Raw genomic sequence first — 20937 nt, 5'->3', positions numbered from 1 at the left:
TGAATCCCAAACACTCGAATAGTACTCGAGAATAGGTCGCATGTGTGTCCTATATACGGTCTCCTTTACAGGTGAATCTCTCTTTCCCAAAATTCTCCCAATAAAACAAAGTCGACCAGTCGCCTTCCCTGTCACAGTTCTCTCATGCTCGTTCCATTTGCAACGTTACGTCCAGATATTTAAAAGATTTGATTGTGTTAAGCAGGACACTAGTAATACTGTAACCGAACATTACAGGCTTGTTCTTCCTACTCATCCTCGGTAACTCACATTTTTCTGCAGTTAGAGCTAGCTGCCATTCGTGACAACAACTAGAAATTTTGTCTAAGTCGTCTTGTATCTTCCTACAGTCACTTAACTTCGACACCTTGAAAGGGTACAGTACCGCCCGACATTGAAAATAGATACAACATACTTCATTATTTTTGTCAGAACAACACTTTTTTTTTATAAAATAACTCAATTTCAATTAATACAGCGAAGCCAGATACCAGTGTGGGAAAGAATGACAATTTATTTATTTAATTGATCACATGTGCACTCCCACAAAGTAAATCCCTACATCCAGTTTGGTGAGATCTGTGAAATGAATGAATGTATGCTCATCTGCTAACCGCAGATAGTGAATGTGAATATATGATCATCTTTGAGTCGATCCTTTGGGCACCTTTGGTGGGACCAAAGAGATGAAATTTACCAGAGCTTTGAGCGCCTGAAATGTGGCTGACCAATACAGTAGCAGGGTGCTCCCCCACTTCGACAGAGGTGTGAGAGGACCTAGAGAACGGCCATGTTTCAGCACTCTGCCGCTGGATGTTGTGCTGTTACGACCTGTTTTAGTTGTGCTCCGTAATGACAAAAGAGTGGAGACATGGTATGCATGTGGAATATTTAAGAGTAGTTTCAAATAATAATTTCTCTATTTCAGGAACTTTTGTGGGGAGAATGAAATGTCAGGGAGGTAATATTAATGGGATTGTAGTAATCTTCGGAAGTGACCAACGGCCACAATGAAACCACGTGTAGCAATAAGTTGAAATACTTCCGTGTGCTTAAGTTAAGTTCAATTACTAGCGTGTGTACAATAAGTTGAAATATTTAAGAAATGGCGTGTGTACCATAAGTTGAAATATTTAAGAAATGGCGTGTGCAGGATTTGAAATTAGAGACGAGTACTTCCACGTGGTGAGTACTGTGTGAGCCTCAAACTGTGTATGAGACAAAAGATAAAGAGAAGTACTCGTCCATGGTATCAGTTGAGGACTCGCGTGTGTGAAGAATACGTTCTTAATATTACTTTGCGTGATATGATTCCGTGTGACGCTAGATTCAAACTCTGAGAGAGAAGCAAGGTGAGTCGGCCGTCTATCCAGCAACGCCACTTGGCTTGCATCGCACAGGGAGACGTGCAAATATCTCCAGAGTTCAGAGTAGGAAAGTAGAATTGCAAAGTGGGGCAGTGTCGTGTGAAACTGGGATAAATACTAATTGAAGTGTGAAAGCTCAAAGTGCCGGCCGAAGTGGCCGTGCGGTTCTAGGCGCTGCAGTCTGGAACCGCGAGACCGCTACGGTCGCAGGTTCGAATCCTGCCTCGGGCATGGATGTGTGTGCTGTCATTAGGTTAGTTAGGTTTAACTAGTTCTAAGTTCTAGGGGACTAATGACCTCAGAAGTTGAGTCCCATAGTGCTCAGAGCCATTTTAAAAAAAGCTGAAAGTGATAGTGTTGTGACTATTTTGTGTTTTGTATTCCATGTCGTAGTGTGGTGTATGTCATGTAATTTGGGTATGTGTGGTTTGCATGGGAGAGTAGCAAGGTAGTTTCAAAAGATTAGTGGGTTATGCTTGTTCCTTCGGTACCGCTCGGTCTGGAGGAACGTTTCGTGATGATGAATGTGAGAGTCGAAGTGTGAGGTATAATAAAAGATCCACCATCCTATCCAGAAAGTGCACTGTAGCGTTAAATAATTACGAGACCATAATATAGAGATTCACCAATGTAAAGCCATGCCCACTGGGCGGAATTTCTCATGTGTTATTGTTGTAGGTTATAGAATTTGTGTGTTTAGGTTAGAGAATTTATCGGAATAAATAAGATGGTGAAAAGAAAAAGATTGGTGGACTTTTCCTTCGAATTGTATGTTGTCATAATGTACCGAATTTATAATGTGTGCGCCATTCATATTCAGTGCGGTGGCCACGTGTTGACAAAATCCGTTAAATAAAAGACAGAAAGAAAATGTGGTATTGCCAGTGCGTAGTGTACAGTCAGAGTTCTGTAAATTACTGATAGTCAGATGCGTGTTTCCGTTGCGTATTAATCATGTAGGAGAATAACTCGTAACTTAAGTGTGAGTACTAGAGTTCATGTTACTCGATAAATAAGAATGAATCCACTCGCTTGGCAGACCACTCGTCTTGCAGGCCTGACTGCTTGATGCCACAGTATGAGCAAGGCATGTGGGTGCCTCTCAACCTTACCGTACATCAAAGCAGCATCAGCAAACAACCGCAGATTGCTGCGTACCCTGTCCGCCAAATCATCAAAAATAGCGCTCCTCTCACATTTCTATGGGGCACTACTGACGATACTCTTGTCTCTGATGAACACTCTCCGCCGAGATCAAAATATTGGGTTCTCTTACATTAGAATTTTCGAGCCACTCAGATATCTGGGAGATTATTCCATATGCTCGTACTTTCGTTAACGGCCTGCAGTGGGGCACCGTATCAAACGCCTTCCGGAAATCTAGAAATATGAAATCTGTCTGTTGCCCTTCATCCATTGTTCGCAGTATATCATGTGAGAAAAGGCCAAGCGGAGTTTCGTATGAGGGGTGCTTTCTAAAACCATCCTGATTCGTGGACATAAGGTTCTCAGTCTCAAGGCAGTTTATTATATTCGAACTGAGAATATCTTCAATTCTGCAGCAGACCGAAATTAGGGACAGCCTGTTGCAGGTAAATAGTGGATACTGCTCACCAACAAAGTCAAGAGACTGGCAAAACTCGTCCTGTTGCATGTCAAATGCAACAAATTACGGACATAATTTTGAATACATTACATGTATTCGCAATTGTGAATAGGGCCAACCATCAGCTGCAGAATGGAATGACGACAGTGAAAATTTGTGTCGGAGCGGAACTCGAACCCGGATTTCCCGCTTATTCCCGCTTATCGGGAGCGGTCGCCATACCATTCAGGTATCCGTACACGACTCATGGGCAGACCCAGACTTCCATATGTCGTCAACCGTGTGTCAAAAACCTGTACTCGTACATCAATTATGTTATCCATTTGTGGTGTTGGACAACTCCTGAGGAGTTACACTGCACGCAGTCTGCGCACTTCAGACTCGGAGGCGCTTGATCAAACCATAATTACGGGCGCCTTTTTTATATTGAAAATTTAAAATAAAGTTCAAACTACGATCAGTCATAATGCCCAAACAGATCCTTTGTATGTCCTTTCATTGTCTCGAAAAAATCCAAACATCGCCTATTTTTTGCTTATTTGAATGATAAAAATGGTTCAAATGGCTCTGAGCAATATGGGACTCAACGTCTGAGGTCATCAGTCCGGTAGAACTTAGAACTACTTAAACCTAACTAACCTAAGGACATCACACACAACCATGCCCGAGGCACAATTCGAACCTGCGACCGTAGCGGTCGCGCGGTTCCAGACTGAAGCGCCTAGAACTGCTCGGCCACACCGGCCGGCATTTGAATGATAACCTGGCCTTAAGCGAACTGCGGAAACCGTGGATAACCTGGATGGGTGGAAGGTGAACTGAAACCTCTTCCTCGCAAAAGCGAATTCAGCGTCTTGTGATATTTCCTTCACTTCAGCTTCCATTTATTACTGCCAGTGGATGTTTACAGTCGAGAAGGGGGCTCTACAAGCACGAAGTGCAGTTTACCGAAGTTCACTCCCGAAGGAGTGTGCCTCAAGTGAGACGATGATCTCTCTATCACGACAGCAGCAGAGCTCTTAAGCTGGTGGTCGTTCGCACCGTTTCCGGCGAAGTAACGATACGGGAAACGTGTCCCCGTGGCGATGTGGGCGCAGTTTTACAGCTGAGCTGCACTCACTGTCCCGCTATGGCTCGTAAGATCGCCTCGAGATGGCGACATGCAGCCGAAAGGGGCTGGACACACCCCACGGCTGCGTCGTTTAACTGCCAGAGGCGTGAAACGTCCGACAAATCTCAACAGCGGACGCTTCGATCGCACGACGTCGGTGGATTAATTCGAAGCGTAAACGATAAGGATAAAATACGAAAATTTGTTGGTAATGTCTTTTCATGGGCGGATCTGTCTGACGTATGATGTGCAAAATGTTCGAGAAATCTCAGCATCGCACGAAATGCTTTCAGGATGTAGGACGATTAATTTGTGAGTGCAACGTTATCTGATTGCGGCGTTGGTTTACGTATACTGTACTCTTCTCTCTGCGAATCAGTTTCTCCTTTGCAAAGCACGCACGTAATTTCTGGCGTGTTTCACTTGAGGAGCTAATGAAAATGTAAACAAGGAAGGATGTGAAAGCCTTTTGTTTAAATGATATCGATATATATCGGCAATATTTTTTATCCTGACGTATCGATATATCAATATCAAAATGGCAATATCGAGTGCCGATATTTATATTTTATATTACTTTTTTCAGAATTTTCAGTAAATATTTGAAGTTGTTCACTTGAAACTGTAGTAGAACATAATTTTACTTTCACTGTGTGAGGGGGTCTTTTTGAGCTTTAATTACATCCAACCTTTCTCCTGGTCTGTGTGAAGCAAGTTTAAGCGGCACAAAAGAAGAAATCCGACTGCACAGTGGTGGGGGTTGAGAATGGAATAACAATATTTTCGATGTTGTGAAGAAATAGCACACCAGATGCGTTGGAAAAAAAAAAAAATTAACGCAACTAGTGTGAAATTTCTTCACATCGGCAGTCTTCAAAAGAGTTGCCGAAAATGATGAACAAAAATCTAAATGACTAAACTGGTCTTCATGGTGGGCGGAGACGTGTAAGGGGAAATGCTGATGTAATCGGCGCTTGGCGCTACCAAAAGCTTAACGCAGTTTTGAAACTACAGCTGCCAGGTCGCTGGCGTTGACAGAAAACAAATAAACAGGGAAGTGGGCATGAGGTGTTCCGGACAAATCCGATGTGTTACGAAACCGAACGACGGACCCATCGGACACCTTTTATTGTGCCACTTACATGCAGTTATACTACGCGTATCCGGACACCCCCAAAAACATACTTTTTCATATTAGGTGCAGTGTGTTGCCACCTACTTCCAGGTGCCCCATATCAGCGACCTCAGTAGTCATTAGACATTGTGAGAGAACAGAATTGAGCGCTCCACGGAACTCACGGACTTCGAACGTGGTCGGGTGATTGGGTGTCACTTGTATCATACGTCTGTACGTGTGATTTCTACACTCCTAAATATTCCTAGGTCCACTGTTTCCGATGTGATAGTGAAGTGGAAACGTGAAGGAATACGTACAGTACAAAAGCGTACAGGCTGACCTCGTCTATTGATTGAAGAGGGTCGTTATGTGTAATAAGCAGACATCTATCCAGACCATCTCACAGGAATTCCAAACTGCATCAAGATCCACTGCACGTACTATGACAGTTAGCGGGGGTCAGAAAACTTGGATTTCATGGTCGAGCGGCTGCTCATAAGCCACACATCACGCCAGTAGATGTCAAATTACGCCTCGCTTGGTGCAAAGTGCGTAAACATTGGACGATTGAACAGTAGAAAAACGCTGTTTGGAGTGCCGAATCACAGAGCACAATGTGGCGATCCGATGGCAGGGTGCGGGTATGGCGAATGCCCGCTGAACGTCATCTGTCAGCGTGTGTAGTGCCAACAGTAAAATTCCTAGGCGGTGGCGTTATTGTGTGGTCGTGTTTTTCATGATTCAAAATGGTTCAAATGGCTCTGAGCACTATGGGACTTAACATCTGTCGTCATCAGTCCCATAGAACTTAGAACTACTTAAACCCAACTAACCTAAGGACATCACACACATCCATGCCCGAGGCTGGATTCGAACCTGCGACCGTAGCGGTCACGTTTTCATGGAGGGGGAGTGCACTCGTTGTTGTTTTGGGTGGCTCTATCATAGCACAGGCCTACAGTGATGTTTTTAAGCACCTTCTTGTTTCCCACTATTGAAGAGCAATTCGGGGATGGCAATTGCATCTTTCAACACGATCGAGCAGCTGTTCATAATGCACGACATGTGACGGAGTGGTCACACGACAATAACATCCCTGTAGTGGACTGGCCTTAACAGACTCCTGATCTGAATCCTGTAGAGCACCTTTGGGATGTTTTGGAACGCCGACTTCGTGCCAGGCCTCGCCGACCGACATCGATACCTCTCCTCAGTGCAGCACTCCGTGAAGAATGGGCTGCCACTCCCCAAGAAACCTGCCAGCACCTGACCGAACGTACGCCTGCGAGAGTGGAAGCTGTCATCAAGTCTAAGGGTGGGCCAACACCATATTGAATTCCAGCATTGCCGATGGAGGGCAGCACGAACTTGTAAGCCATTTTCAGCCAGGTGTCCGGATACTTTTGATCACATAGTGTACCTTTGACAGCAAATGGTTATCGCCACGCGTGAACGTGCATCGTTTTCCTTTCCGTTCTTGCTATCATGAGGTGGATGAGCAGGCTACTAGCTTCTTGATGTACAGAATATCTAATAATATAATAATATTTAAGTATACAGCTCTAAAACTAGCAGTAAATTTACCATGTGCAGCCGATATTTTTGAAGGCAGGTACGTCGATATCTTTTCCGTCTATATATCGGTATCGACACTTTACCCGATAAACTGAGGGCCGATAACGATATCTTTTAAAAAAATATGAACAGTCCTATCAGTTACGGTTTTTTTTAAGACAACATCAAAGTTGTTGTGGAGATAACATTTTTCACATCATTTGTGGATAGAGCAGAGCCCTCTATCTTTCGTGGTAGGGACGCCGTTGCCACGGGCGATAGTATATATCAAGCGCTCTCTAGCCTGTGTGGTTGGGACGCTGTCGTCATGGTAGCCGCTTCGTATAAGTCGTCTGCTGTAACACCATCTTTGCGTGGCGTACGTTGTTATGGTAACGGCGTACCATAACCATATTACAACTGGAACAAACTTTAAAATTTACGATTTCTTGCTTAAGCATGTAACTACCGTTGGTCACCGTGAGGGCGTTCCCGTCTGCCCACGTGTTGTTGACCGTTATTTAAGCTCATGCAGAGAACCAACCATGCATAGTTACCAACCGTGCACAGGCAGGGTGAAGACTCCAGCGAACGACCAAATGGGTATAAAAATCCATTTATTTATGTAACTTTTACTAATTGCTTGTAGATTACGTACATGATTACTTACTAATATTACAACTTTACAGTGTAAATTGCCCTGAAGATTACCCCATCGCGGGTTGAAACCGGTTGGCGACAAAGTAAATAATGCGACTGTGACTGCCAGTTTGATTAATTGAGTACCAGTTACGACTGCACTGGGCGCGGGGTCACAGAGATCGGACAGTATATTGAATGACAACGGGTCGCCTGGTCGGATGAATCATGTTTCTTGTTACACCTGGCTGATGGTCACCATACCAGCGAATGTCTGCTCGAAACAATGGAAGACATCATTGCAGCTGTGGACTACTTTAGGATGCGAATCACTTGCATCCCTTCATACCTGATGCCTTCCCCGGCAGCGATGGCGTCTTCCAACAGGATAAATGTCCGTGTCACAAGGCCAGAGTGGCGTAACACTTGTTTCACGAGCACGATAGTGAACTATCGTCGATTTTTTGGCCATCAAATTCGCCTTACATGAACCAGACTCAACGAGTCGCTATCGGACGCCTGCTACGCACCCACTAACACCAACTCATAATTTACGAGAACTGCGTGACTAGAGCGTAGACTTCTGATGTCGCATACCTCCGGTAACCTACAAACGACTTGTCGAATGTATGTCATGCTGTACAGTATTGGGCTCCAGAGGAGGACCAACTCGCTATTAACGAGGAAGTCATATTGTTTTGGCAAATCAGTGTTTATTGCTTCAAGGAAAATTTTGGCTTTTGCCTAGAGATACCCGATTTGTGTTTTTTGTGATTGTGTTAGACAGTAGTTTGCTTGTGTATTCTTAAAATAATGGAGTACTCTCTTTTAAGTACTGAAAGTAGCAGGGGTAAATGAAGGGAAAAAAACTCTATTTACAATTTGTACAGAAACCACACGACAGTTATAAAGAGTCGAGGGGCATGAAAGGGAAGCAGTGGTTGAGAAGGGAATTGGAGAAGTTTGTAGCCATTCTCCGATGTTATTCAGTCTGTACATTGAGCAAGCAATAAAAGAAACCAATGAAAAGGTTGGAATAGGAATTGGAGTTCTGGGAGAAGAAATAAAAACTTTGACGTTTGCCGATAACATTGCGATTCTGTCAGGGACAGCAAAGGACTTGGAAGTGCAGTCTAACGGTATGAACAGTGTCTTGAAACGAGGATATAAGCTTAAATATCAATAAAAGCAAAACAAGGATAATGGATCGTAGTCGAATTGAATCAGGTGGAGCTGAGGGAATTAGACATGGAAACGAGACTCCGAAAATAGGAGATAAATGTTGATATTTTTGGCAGCAGAATAACTTACGACGGCCGAAGTGGAGACGCGAAATGTATTAGCATAATCCAAAATAGATGTTAGAAAGTCTCTTCTGAAACTATTTGCCTGGATGGTAAACAGTTTAGACAGCAAAAGAATAGGAGCTTTCGAAATGTGGTGCTACAAAAGGATGCTGAAGGTTAGGTGGGTAGATGTCGTAAGTAATGAGGAGTTACTGATAGAATAGGAGAGATAAGAAATTTGTGGCACAACTTTAGTAAAAGATGGGATAGGTCGATTGGACACTTTCTGAGAAATCAAGGGATCACAAATATAGCGTTGCAGGGAAGTGTGGAAGGTAACAATCATAGAGGGAGACCAAGAGATGAATACAGTAAGCAGATTCAGAAGTATAGAGGTTGCAGCAGTTATTCGGAGATGAAGAGCCTTATACAGGATTGAGTAGCATGGAGAGCTGCATCAAATAAGTCTTCAGTCTGAAGACCGCAACAACAGTTTTAAAATACCGATAGCACAGAACTGCAGTTCATGGCTCGTAGAAAATAAACTAACGTTAAATCACAGTAAGACTCAGTTCTTACAGTTTCTAACACACATTTCAACAAAACCTGACGTTTTAATTTCACAGAACGGGCATATAATTAGTGAAATTGAACAGTTCAAATTTCTAGGTGTTCAGATAGTTAGTAAGCTGTCGTGGAAAGCCCACGTTCAGGATCTTGTTCAAAGACTTAATACTGCCATTTTCACTATTCGAACGGTATCAGAAGTGAGTGATACTTCGACACGAAAATTAGTCTACTTTGCTTATTTTAATTCGCTTATGTCATATGGTATTATATTTTGGGGTAACTCTTCCCATTCTACAAGGATATTTTTGGCACAGAAACGGCGGTTCGGGCAATAAGTGGTGTGAGTTCACGAACCTCTTGTCGACCTCTCTTCAGGAGTCTGGGTATTTTGCCATTGGCCTCTGAATATGTATATTCCTTATTGTCGTTTCTTGTTACCAATATTAGTCTATTCCCAAGAATAAGCCGCTTTCACTCGGTTAATACTCGGCAGAAATCAAACCTGCATTTGGATCGTACTTCCTTAACTCTAGTGCAAAAAGGTGTGCAGTATACTGCTGCATCCATTTTCAATAAGCTGCCACTCGAATTCAAAAATCTTAGCAGTACTCCACGCGCTTTCAAATCGAAACTGAAGAGTTTCCTCATGGGTCACTCCTCCTTTTCTCTCGAGGAGTTCCTTGAAAAATTAATGGCTTGGTTCAAATGGCTCTGAGCACTATGGGACTTAACTGCTGTGGTGATCAGTCACCTAGAACTTAGAACTACTTAAACCTACCTAACCTAAGGACATCACACACAGCCATGCCCGAGGCAGGATTCGAACCTGCGACCGTGGCGGTCTCGCGGTTCCAGACTGTAGCGCCAAGAACCGCTCGGCCACTCAGGCCAGCTGAAAAATTAAGCTGATTCATATTGTATTGCTGATAGCGTTTACTTAAACTTATGGACTGACATTTTTCGGGTTTAATGAACACTTGTTTTTATCTGTTATTACTTTTATGTTGTAATTTCATGTACTGACACGTTCCATGACCTTGGTGATTTGATCCTCAATTTGATCCTAGGGAACTTGACGTGTAAATAAAAAAATAATAATAATTAAAAAAAAAAACAGAGAAATGACTAAGATGGGTGGCAAAACACATACATTTTCGTATTTGAAAAACTTGTATTGTTGGTTTTAGCGGTTAGAGCTTAGGTATATCCTTTGTCTGCGACAAAATAATGTAAGGATGGATCGAATAGTAGGTGGTACTGCGGCGTGCAGCCGCCTCCGAACACTAGATTCAAATGACTCGCGTAACACCTGCCTAGACCAGAATATGCAGTGTGCGACTTCTGTCAGGAGCGTTCTGCTCACGTTTTCGTAACTGCAACACAGAATAGTTTTCGGCGGCGCGCCACTGCTTCGCTTCCATGCGGAAAGGCGACAATTGCATTGTCATATTGGTATATATTACAGCAGCTTTCGGACTGCAGGGCGACGCATGATGTACAACAGAGTACAATAATTACAGTGATTCGCGCGCGGCAGAAAAATGTGCCGGCGGCTATGGCGCGCGCCGACGTTATTGGATTAGCAGAGTGCAGCCGCCGCCGGTGTGTGGGTGGGCGGTGGCCGCAGCGGGGTACCTGCGTGGCCGCAGATTTGCCAGCGCGCCGTGTTTTATGGCGCCGACTCGCCGGACTTCTTTTTTCCCCGGCCGGGAAAAATGTGGTGTGTAATGTGCGCCGTGATTAGTGGGCTAGCCACAGCGCTTCATCACGGGGTCGGCCAGCCCCCAAGGACTCTGTTCTCGTCTAGGAATGCAACGGAGCTGCTTCTGCCAGAACAAGAGTCTTGAGTCAGACGCTACGCAATTGTTTTTTTCCGAATCAGAAGTTGTACTTCCGTAGTTATCCTTCCAGAATAGCAGCTGCACTGCATAAAATTTTCTGTTCATTCATAGACGAAACATAAGTAGTTTCAGCGCAGATTTTTTAAAGGTAAAAGGAGAATGAATGATTGGTTCAAATGGTTCTGAGCACTATGGCAATCAACATCTTAGGTCATAAGTCCCCTAGAACTTAGAACTACTTAAACCTAACTAACCTAAGGACATCACACACACCCATGCCCGAGGCAGGATTCGAACCTGCGACCGTAGCAGCCTCGCGGTTCCTGACTGCAGCGCCAGAACCGCACGGCCACCGCGGCCGGCAATGAATGATTCCATGAGACAATGGGAAGAGGTTAAATTAAACCAAACGATTCCAGAAATGATCATTTATGCTTACGACGATGTGACGGCGCAGTAATATACAGGGTGATTCAAAAAGAATACCACAACTTTAGGAATTTAAAACTCTGCAACGACAAAAGGCAGAGCTAAGCACTATCTGTCGGCGAATTAAGGAAGCTATAAAGTTTCATTTAGTTGTACATTTGTTCGCTTGAGGCGCTGTTGACTAGGCGTCAGCGTCAGTGCATGCTAAGATGGCGACCGCTCAACAGAAAGCTTTTTGTGTTATTGAGTACGGCAGAAGTGAATCGACGACGGTTGTTCAGCGTGCATTTCGAACGAAGTATGGTGTTAAACCTCCTGATAGGTGGTGTATTAATCTTGGTATAAACAGTTTACAGAGAATGGGTGTTTGTGCAAAGGCAAAAGTTCTGGACGGCCGAGAACGAGTGATGAAAATATAGCACGCATCCAGCAAGCATTTGTTCGCAGCCCAGGAAAATCGACTCGCAGAGCTAGCAGAGAGCTGCAAATTCCACAATCAACTGTATGGAGAGTCCTACGAAAAAGGTTAGTTACGAAACCTTATCGTCTGAAATTGGTTCAAGCACTGTCTGCAGCTGATAAGATTAAAAGAATCGATTTCTGTGATTTTATCCTTGCTCAAAAGGAAACAGATGAATCTTTCGTTTCAAAGATTGTGTTTAGTGATGAAGCAACTTTCCACACTAACGGGAAAGTCAACCGTCACAATGTCTGTATATGGGGCACTGAGAATCCGCGGGAAACAACTCAGTATGAACGTGACTCGCCTAAGGTGAACGTTTTCTGTGCCATTTCAGCCAATAAAGTTTTTGGTCCCTTTTTCTTCGAAGGTGCTACTGTAACTGGACTACAGTATCTGGAGATGTTAGAGAATTGGCTGTTCCCTCAGCTCGAACAAGAAGCACAACAATTCATATTTCAGCAGGATGGAGCGCCACCACATTGGCACTAATCTGTCCGTAACTACCTGAACGTCAACTACCCGAGGCGATGGATCGGCCGCCAGGCAGCCCGTGACAGAGCACTTCATCACTGGCCTCCAAGAAGCCCTGATCTTACCCCCTGCGATTTTTTCTTATGGGGGTATGTTAAGGATATGGTGTTTCGGCCACCTCTCCCAGCCACCATTGATGATTTGAAACGAGAAATAACAGCAGCTATCCAAACTGTTACGCCTGATATGCTACAGAGAGTGTGGAACGAGTTGGAGTATCGGGTTGATATTGCTCATGTGTCTGGAGGGGGCCATATTGAACATCTCTGAACTTGTTTTTGAGTGAAAAAAAAAACCTTTTTAAATACTCTTTGTAATGATGTATAACAGAAGGTTATATTATGTTTCTTTCATTAAATACACATTTTTAAAGTTGTGGTATTCTTTTTGAATCACCCTGTACTTTTATTCATTCGCTCCTAAAATACACTGACGGAAAAAACATCGCACCACCAAGGAATAATCAACGTACAGTATTAAAATTTCAGGAATACACCTTTCTAGGAAAAGTATGGAAGCGATTAATGTTCCAAGGATCATAGCTTAAATGAGAGAAAAGTCACTGCAAATGTAAAATGCTGGTTTGGGAGAGTTCATTCGTTTGTTCAGGAGGGGAGGCCGACAATGTTTGCCCATTATTTCGTTAATGTTCATAGTTATGGTGATATTTACATGCAAGTAAGACACTGCGCGAAATTCGAAGAAGTTTTCAATGAAAAATTGGGGTCGCTATGATTTTGTATTCGATGCATATTACGTAACATGTGGCTGTGTACAAAATTTAGCTGACACACTGAAGTTTGAGTGGAGGACTCTGTCTGTCACCAACATTGAGAAATGGAAATGAGCGTATGGCATCGTTGGCCGGGAGGCCCCATTCGGGGAAGTTGGGCCGCCAAGTGCCAGTCTTACTTCAGTCGACGCCACATTGGGAGACTTGCGCGCCGGTGATGAGGATGAAATGACGATGACAACATAAAATCCAGTCCCCGAGCGGAGAAAATCTCCAACCCGGCCGGGAATCGAGCCCGGGCCCGCTGCAAGGGAGGTACGCACGTTACCACCCAGCTAAGCTGGCGGACAACGTTCAGAAAAATTGATGTGACGTAGCACACTCGTCTGCGATCGCGCAGCGCCAGTGATAAAGCCAGATTGATACATCCAAGCGTTCCTCATATTTCATAGGCGATTTGAGATATCGTAATGAGATTTCGCCAAATAATAGCACACAAAGAGGAGAATATCTTGCAGTATGGTTATTATGCAAAACTTCACTATCTACCATGTTATTCCACTAACTACAGACACTTTCGATGAAACAATGTAATTTTTAGGGGCCACCGATGGCTGGTGAAACGAAAATGGGTTTTTGAAACAGCATAAGTGAAGACATTACATGTTTATTCTTGTACCAAGGATGTTTTTTTTCATAAGGTATTGACCTTAATTTTCCTCAGATATCGACTTAATAAAATCAATATATCAATGCTTCAGATTTCCTTTGCAGTTGCATCTGCATAGCATGTTAGTGACGTTGCAGTCTGTAATCTCTGCTGTGCAAATTTTAACATGACAAAAAGAGACTTTTAGATTTCACTCAAAATTAACCACGCTTGACGCTTCTCTTAAAGTTACAAAAGGTTAAAAAACCAGGCAAAAGTAAGTCGCTCCTTTTGCAACATTTTCAGCGGAATTCTTTCTAGATACTAACCAAAGCAGAGGTGACAATAGATTTTTTCCAATGCTCACTATGCTAGTGTGGGCGTGGAGGGGATCCACTTAATATTTACAAAAAAAAATGTGAGCGTAGGCTTCAGTTTAGTCAGTGCTCGGCATTTCCCATACAGCATCTATCCATAACCCCCACGATTATTACTGTGCCCACGCAATGGGAAGTCAATGAATAGCGGTCCCATGCAGTCAAAGAAAGAGGTCAGCATGACTTTGGCTGAGCTGCCGTACACGGCTTTGGATTTTTTCGGCGGGGTGGGGCTGGGAGGGGGGCGAATCCATGTGCTTTCATTGTTGGTTCCGACGCTACAGCTCAAAATGGTGACACCATGGTCATCTACGGCGACAATAGAGGACTATAAACGATATTCTCCGTAGTGATGCTATTCTAGACGCCACAGTGCGCCGTTCCGTTCAACTTCTGCTTCTTCGTCAGCTCACTGCATACATATTTTCTGGAACTAAAGATGCTCTGTCACGATGGCGTAAGCGCTACAGTGACTGGTGTCCCACATGAGCCGAGCGTCTTCACCATCTGCTGTCGATCATTTCTGACGGCAGCATCACCACAGCAGTGACTGAATGTGTAATGACACGATAAGGCTGTCCTTGCCGACTGCTGTATTTCAATGACAACAGACCTTCTAGAAAGGATTTATTCCACACAAACATACTGTGTTCGCCATGAACAGCAGACATTTGGACAAGAATTTGAATTCATGACACTCTTTCCGCGGTCATAAACAGCGCTACACCTCGCTGATTCTATTTGCCGTCCTCCATAGTGAAGTCAGACGCGCACACAACTCGCTGACCTCACATCGAGCACGTGCGAGAGTCAAATGGCACAGCGGTGAGTGCTCGCGCTGTTCCTATCTAACCAACACAATCCGCATTGTTTTCGTTTGACTGGCCCTTCTGCCGGGTGTCTCTCCTAAGCGGGCCCTTGCAGTCAAAGGAGGACATCAGCATGACATCAGGGATGATGCACCTGACGACAATTTCGTTTTCGCATTGTGTAGCTGGAGTCAGCGCAAACAATTACTTCTAGTCACGTCCTTCAAGCGACGCGTAGTGGAAACAGAAAGTGTCAGTTTGTTTTCTATTACAAAGAAAATGACTTTGTGTCGTAATTTTACGTGTCCATTCGACAGCGCGTTGACAAATTAGTCTATCCTATATTTGTTTGATCAATATGTATCAACACGTACAGTAAACACGAAGAATAAACAGTTATCCAGCAGCGCTGCATGCTTGATGCTAGCAGTCACCGCGGACCAGGGCAGTGCTATCGCTGGTGGAGTACTGTTTATCCTTTCGAGTTTTACTGTCCCTGTTAATTCTTATCGATAAAACAAACGTCTCACTAGACGAACCTGGGACCGCTCTATCGACTGGGAAGGTACTATTCCGCTTTAAAAATGGTTTTGTTTGTAATGTCCCAAACTGACGCTATTCGCCGACATTGGGCGTCGCATGACAGACTTGTTGAGCAATATTCGTTTGGGCTCACTGCACCTTTACAGTTCAAAAACGAAACTGCAAATATGTGCCGAAACACAAGAGAAAATGAGCCTAATGACTCTTAGGAGAGAGAACCTGTACAATACCGCTATTTCGGATCCCGATACTACTTGATGAAAGTTGCGTGTCTAACAACTTCAAGGGACATCTAAAATTTAATTTCAGTTCTTCGAGTAATTCTACATCTACATTTATACTATATATTCAATACCTCATCCAGAGACGCACCCTCTCGAAACCTGGACAGCAAGCTACACCGCGATGCAGAGCGCCGCTCTTGCAGAGTCTGCCACTTGAGTTTGCTAAACATCTCCGTAACGCTATCACGCTTACCAAATAACCCTGTGACGAAACGCGCCGCTCTTCTTTGGATCTTCTGTACCTCCTCCGTCAATCCGACCTGGTACGGATCCCACACTGATGAGCAATACTCAAGTATAGGTCGAACGAGAGCTTTGTAAGCCACCTCCTTTGTTGATGGACTACATTTTCTAAGGACTCTCCCAATGAATCTCAACCTGGCACCCGCCTTACCAACAATTAATTTTATATGACCATTCCACTTCAAATCGTTCCGCACGCATACTCCCAGATATATTACAGAAGTAACTGCTACCAGTGTTTGTTCCGCTATCATATAATCATACAATAAAGGATCCTTCTTTCTATGTATTCGCAATACATTACATTTATCTATGTTGCGGGTCAGTTTTCACTCCCTGCACTCAGTGCCTATCCGCTGCAGATCTTCCTGCATTTCGCTGCAATTTTCTAATGCTGCAACTTCTCTGTATACTACAGCATCATCCACGAAAAGCCGCATGGAACTTCCGACACTATCCACTAGGTCATTTATATATATTGTGAAAAGCAATGGTCCCATAACAGTCCCCTGTGGCACGCAAGAGGTTACTTTAAAGTCTGTAGACGTCTCTCCATTGAGAACAACATGCTCTGTGACTGAATCGAAAAATTTAAAGTGCTGTCATAATCTACTCATTAAGAGGTACAAACTGACCTAAAAGATTAACATCTAATAAAAGTACTACCACGCACGAACTGAAACTGTGGGCCTGGTTGCTCCTAGCCACAGTGACTGATAGGCACCATTCCTCTTACTACATGTTAACGGTTTCCTTTTTATAAGCGGTTTTTTAAGCTAATTAACTTTGTGGCAGCTGGAATATGCTTATTCAGACTCGCATGTTCACGAATTACTTTTGTTTCCTGGAGTATACGATAGCTCATTTCCTTGACTTTTAGCATCAGTTACTTGCTTGAGAATGTTTGTGATCATAAAGAGGATGCTAGAAAGAGTGACAGTAATATACTTAAATATCCTCAACATTTCGCGGCCCTGTCAGCAACTGTATAAATTTTAATTATCAACAACCTCAGTTGCACCGTTTACCTAGAATTTACCTAGGTTTCAGTCGCGATAACCCAACCTTCTTCAGAATAACAGTAACTACCGTTTGTCCATAGTGGACATCGTCAAGCTAAAACCACAAATCCATAAATTATCTTCAGACTATAAAACTTACCTGGAACTGCCTCGGCCCCACTTCGCGACCGAGATGCGGCAGCCACGAGTGCTGTACTGGAACTGACAGTCTGACGATAATTTATGGATTTGTAGTTTTAGCTGGCCATGTCCACTATGGACAAACGGTAGTTACTATTATTCTGAAGAAGGTTGGGTTATCCCGAATGAAACCTAGGTAAATTCTAGGTAAACGGTGCCAGCTGAGGCTGTTGATTATTAAAATTAACAGTAATATACAGTTAAATGACGGTTTGTTCCTTCAAAAAATAATGCATGACTGCAGCTCTGCACCATCGAAAAACTTTTTGCATTGGTGCAGTTTAGTTCGGATATACAGATTTATACACTCAGATATCGTGAACACTTCACAATGAATGGAATGTACGTAAATAAATTTGTGGTAATTAAATTGGTAGATCACTCATTAAGATGTGCTTTACATGTGTATCAGCCGAAGGAACAAATAGTGTGAAAGGAACACTTAATAGATAAAAGCCCGCCCGGTTGGCCGTGCGGTCTAACGCAATGCTTTCCGGGCGGGAAGGAGCGCCTGGTCCCCGGCACGAATCCGCCCGGCCAGTCTGTGGATGGTTTTTAGGCGGTTTTCCATCAGCCTCGGCGAATGTGGGCTGGTTCCCCTTATTCCGCCTCGTTCACACTATGTAGGCGATTGCTGCGCAAACAAGTTCTCCACGTGAAACTTCCTGGCAGATTAAAACTGTGTTGCGGACCGAGACTCGAACTCGGGACCTTTCCTTTCTTCCAGGAGTGCTAATTCTGCAAGGTTCGCAGGAGAGCTTCTGTGAAGTTTGGAAGGTAGGAGTCCAGGTACTGGCGGAATTAAAGCTGTGAGGACGGAGCGTGAGTCGTGCTTGGGTAGCTCAGTCGGGAGGGCGTTTGCCCGCGAAAGGCAAAGGTCCCGAGTTTGAGTCTCGGTCCGGCACACAGTTTTAATCTGCCAGGAAGTTTCGTATCAGCGCACACTCCGCTGTAGAGTGAAAATTTCATTTAAGTTCTCCACGTACGCGTACACCACCATTACTCTACCACGCAAACATAGGGGCTACACTCGTCTCGTGTGAGACGTTCCCTGGGGGGTCCACCGGGGGCCGAATCGCACAATAACCCTGGGTTCGGTGTGGGGCGGCGGAGGGGTGAAGTGGACTGCGGTAGTCGTCGTGAGGTTGTGGACCACTGCGGCTGCGGCGGAAACGGAGCCTCTGCGTCGTTACTAGGTCTCCGGTTAACATACGAGGGCCGTTCAGAAAGTAACCTCCGATTGATTTAAAAAAATACACCAAGTTAAATAAAAATATTTTAATATATACATCTTACAACTACATCTTTGCACTATTTTTCTACATAGTCTCCATAGCGATTGAGGCACTTATCGTATCTCTTCACAAGCTCTGAAATTCCTTCTGCATAAAAATCACCCGCTTGTGCCTGGAGCCAGCCTGTGACCGCATCTTTGAGCTCTTCGTCGTCATCAAACCGCTGTGACCCGAGCCATTTCTTCAAATGCATGAAGAGGTGATAATCACTTGGCGCCAGGTCTGGGCTGTAAGGTGGATGGTTGATAACGTCCCACTTGAAGGACTCAAGAAGGGCCGTTGCTCTGCGAGCAGAGTGAGGACGGGCGTTATCGTGCAAAAAAACGATACCGGAAGTCAGCATACCACGGCGTTTGTTCTGTATAGCCCGTCGTAACTTTTTTATTGTTTCACAGTACACGTCTTGATTAATGGTCGTACCACGTTCCATGAATTCAACCAACAACACCCCTTTGGCATCCCAAAACACCGTTGCCATCAGTTTTCTGGCAGAAAAATCTTGCGAGGCTTTTCTTGGTTTGGTAGGCGAATTTGAATGTGCCCACATTTTTGATTGTTCTTTTGTCTCAGGGTTCACGTACTTAATCCAGGTTTCGTCACCGGTCACGATTCTGTTTAACAATGGTTCTCCTTCGTCCTCATAACGTGACAGAAAGTCTAAAGCAGAGGCCATTCTTTGAGTTTTGTGGTGGTCGGTAAGAATTTTGGGCACCTATCGTGCACAGAACTTACGGTAACCCAATCTTGCTGTCACTATCTCGTACAAGAGAGTCTTAGAAATCTGTGGAAAACCAGTAGACAACTCCGACATTGAGAAACGTCGATTTTCACGAACTTTTGCATCAACTGTCTGAACGAGTTCGTCAGTCACCAAAGATGGTCTATCACTCCTCTCTTCATCATGAACGTTTTCTCGTCCACTTTTAAATAAACGTACCCATTCATGGACAACTCCTTCACTCATAACTCTTGGTCCGTACACGGCACAAAGCTCACGATGAATAGCTGCTGCAGAATATCCTTTGGCTGTAAAAAACCTTATGACAGCACGCACTTCACATTTGGCGGGGTTTTCTATTGCAGCACACATTTCAAACTGCCACAAAAACTAAACTAGCGCAGGTACAACGTTCACTCGACCACGGCTTGATGCCGACTGACCTGTTGAGTGCGTGAACGCACAGATGGCGTCGCTACTCCCCCCACAACCCGCACTGTGAGCAATCGGAGGTTACTTTCTGAACCGCCCTCGTACAATACAATAATAGATAAAAGGTACAAAAATTTCTCCATTCCACCACAAATGATGCAAGCAATTGCTACTGATACCATGTAGTGTATCGAGTCTCATATTGGAACAGTCGTGAGGTTGGAGACGCTGTTGGCAAAAAGTGAGAACGGTGATCCGTGCCTACCTGTACCCTGGCCTCTGTGAGGTCGATCTTCATGGCGATCTCCTCCCGCGTGTAGATGTCGGGGTAGTGCGTCTCCTGGAAGGCGCGCTCCAGCTCCTTCAGCTGGGCCGACGTGAAGGTGGTGCGGATGCGGCGCTGCTTGCGCTTCTCCGTCAGCACGCCCTCGTGGCCCGGGTACACCTTGTACGGCAGGCCCGCTGCAACACACCACCCTGTCACACACTTCACTCACCCATCCTCATACAGCTAACCTAACAACCTCATACATACGAGGTGCGGCTAGAAAAAAACCGGACTGATGCTGGAAAAAACATTTATTTACAATTATTTACAACTTCATGTTATCTCCTTCAATGTACTCTCCTCCTCGGTCTCTACACCGCTCCATACGAATTTTCCACTGTTCATATCAATGCTGCAGATCATTTTCGGTAAGTCCATACATTACTTCCGTCGCTTTTTCTTTTACTGCTTCAACAGTCTCAAATCTAGTTCCTTTCAAAGCTGACTTGACTTTAGGGAAAAGAAAAAAGTCACAGGGGGCCAAATCAGGTGAGTAGGGTGGATGATCTAAGATGGGAATGTTGTGTTTTGCCAAAAAACGTCTTCACTGACAACGCACTGTGAGCTGGGGCTTTGTCTTGGTGAATGATCCATGACTTTTTTCTCCACAAATCGTTCCGTTTTCTCCGTACTCGCTCACGTAGGGTAGCCAGGACGCTAATGTAGTAATGCTGATTCACTGTTTGTCCCTCTGGTACCCAATCAATGTGCACAATCCCTTTGATGTCAAAAAAAACAATCATCATTGCCTTGAATTTCGATTTTGACATTCGTGCTTTCTTTTGTCGTGGAGAACCAGGAGTTTTCCAA

General features: G+C 44.3%; 1 protein-coding gene across 1 annotated transcript in view; it reads right to left on the bottom strand.

Moving 5' to 3' along the window:
- The window catches only part of LOC124805551 (paired mesoderm homeobox protein 2B-like), a 198056-nt gene extending 177756 nt beyond the window's left edge, over positions 1 to 20300 (bottom strand). The window contains exons 1-2 of the mRNA XM_047266118.1: positions 20297 to 20300; positions 20065 to 20261 (exon numbers count right to left, since the gene is read on the bottom strand). Coding sequence (XP_047122074.1) covers positions 20065 to 20261; positions 20297 to 20300 — 201 coding nt within the window. The remainder of the gene's footprint in view (positions 1 to 20064; positions 20262 to 20296) is intronic.
- Positions 20301 to 20937: the final 637 nt, after the last annotated feature.

The sequence above is a fragment of the Schistocerca piceifrons genome, chromosome 7 (assembly GCF_021461385.2).
Source record: "Schistocerca piceifrons isolate TAMUIC-IGC-003096 chromosome 7, iqSchPice1.1, whole genome shotgun sequence".
NCBI classification, from domain to species: domain Eukaryota; kingdom Metazoa; phylum Arthropoda; class Insecta; order Orthoptera; family Acrididae; genus Schistocerca; species Schistocerca piceifrons.
This window is presented reverse-complemented; position numbering and strand designations above follow the sequence as displayed.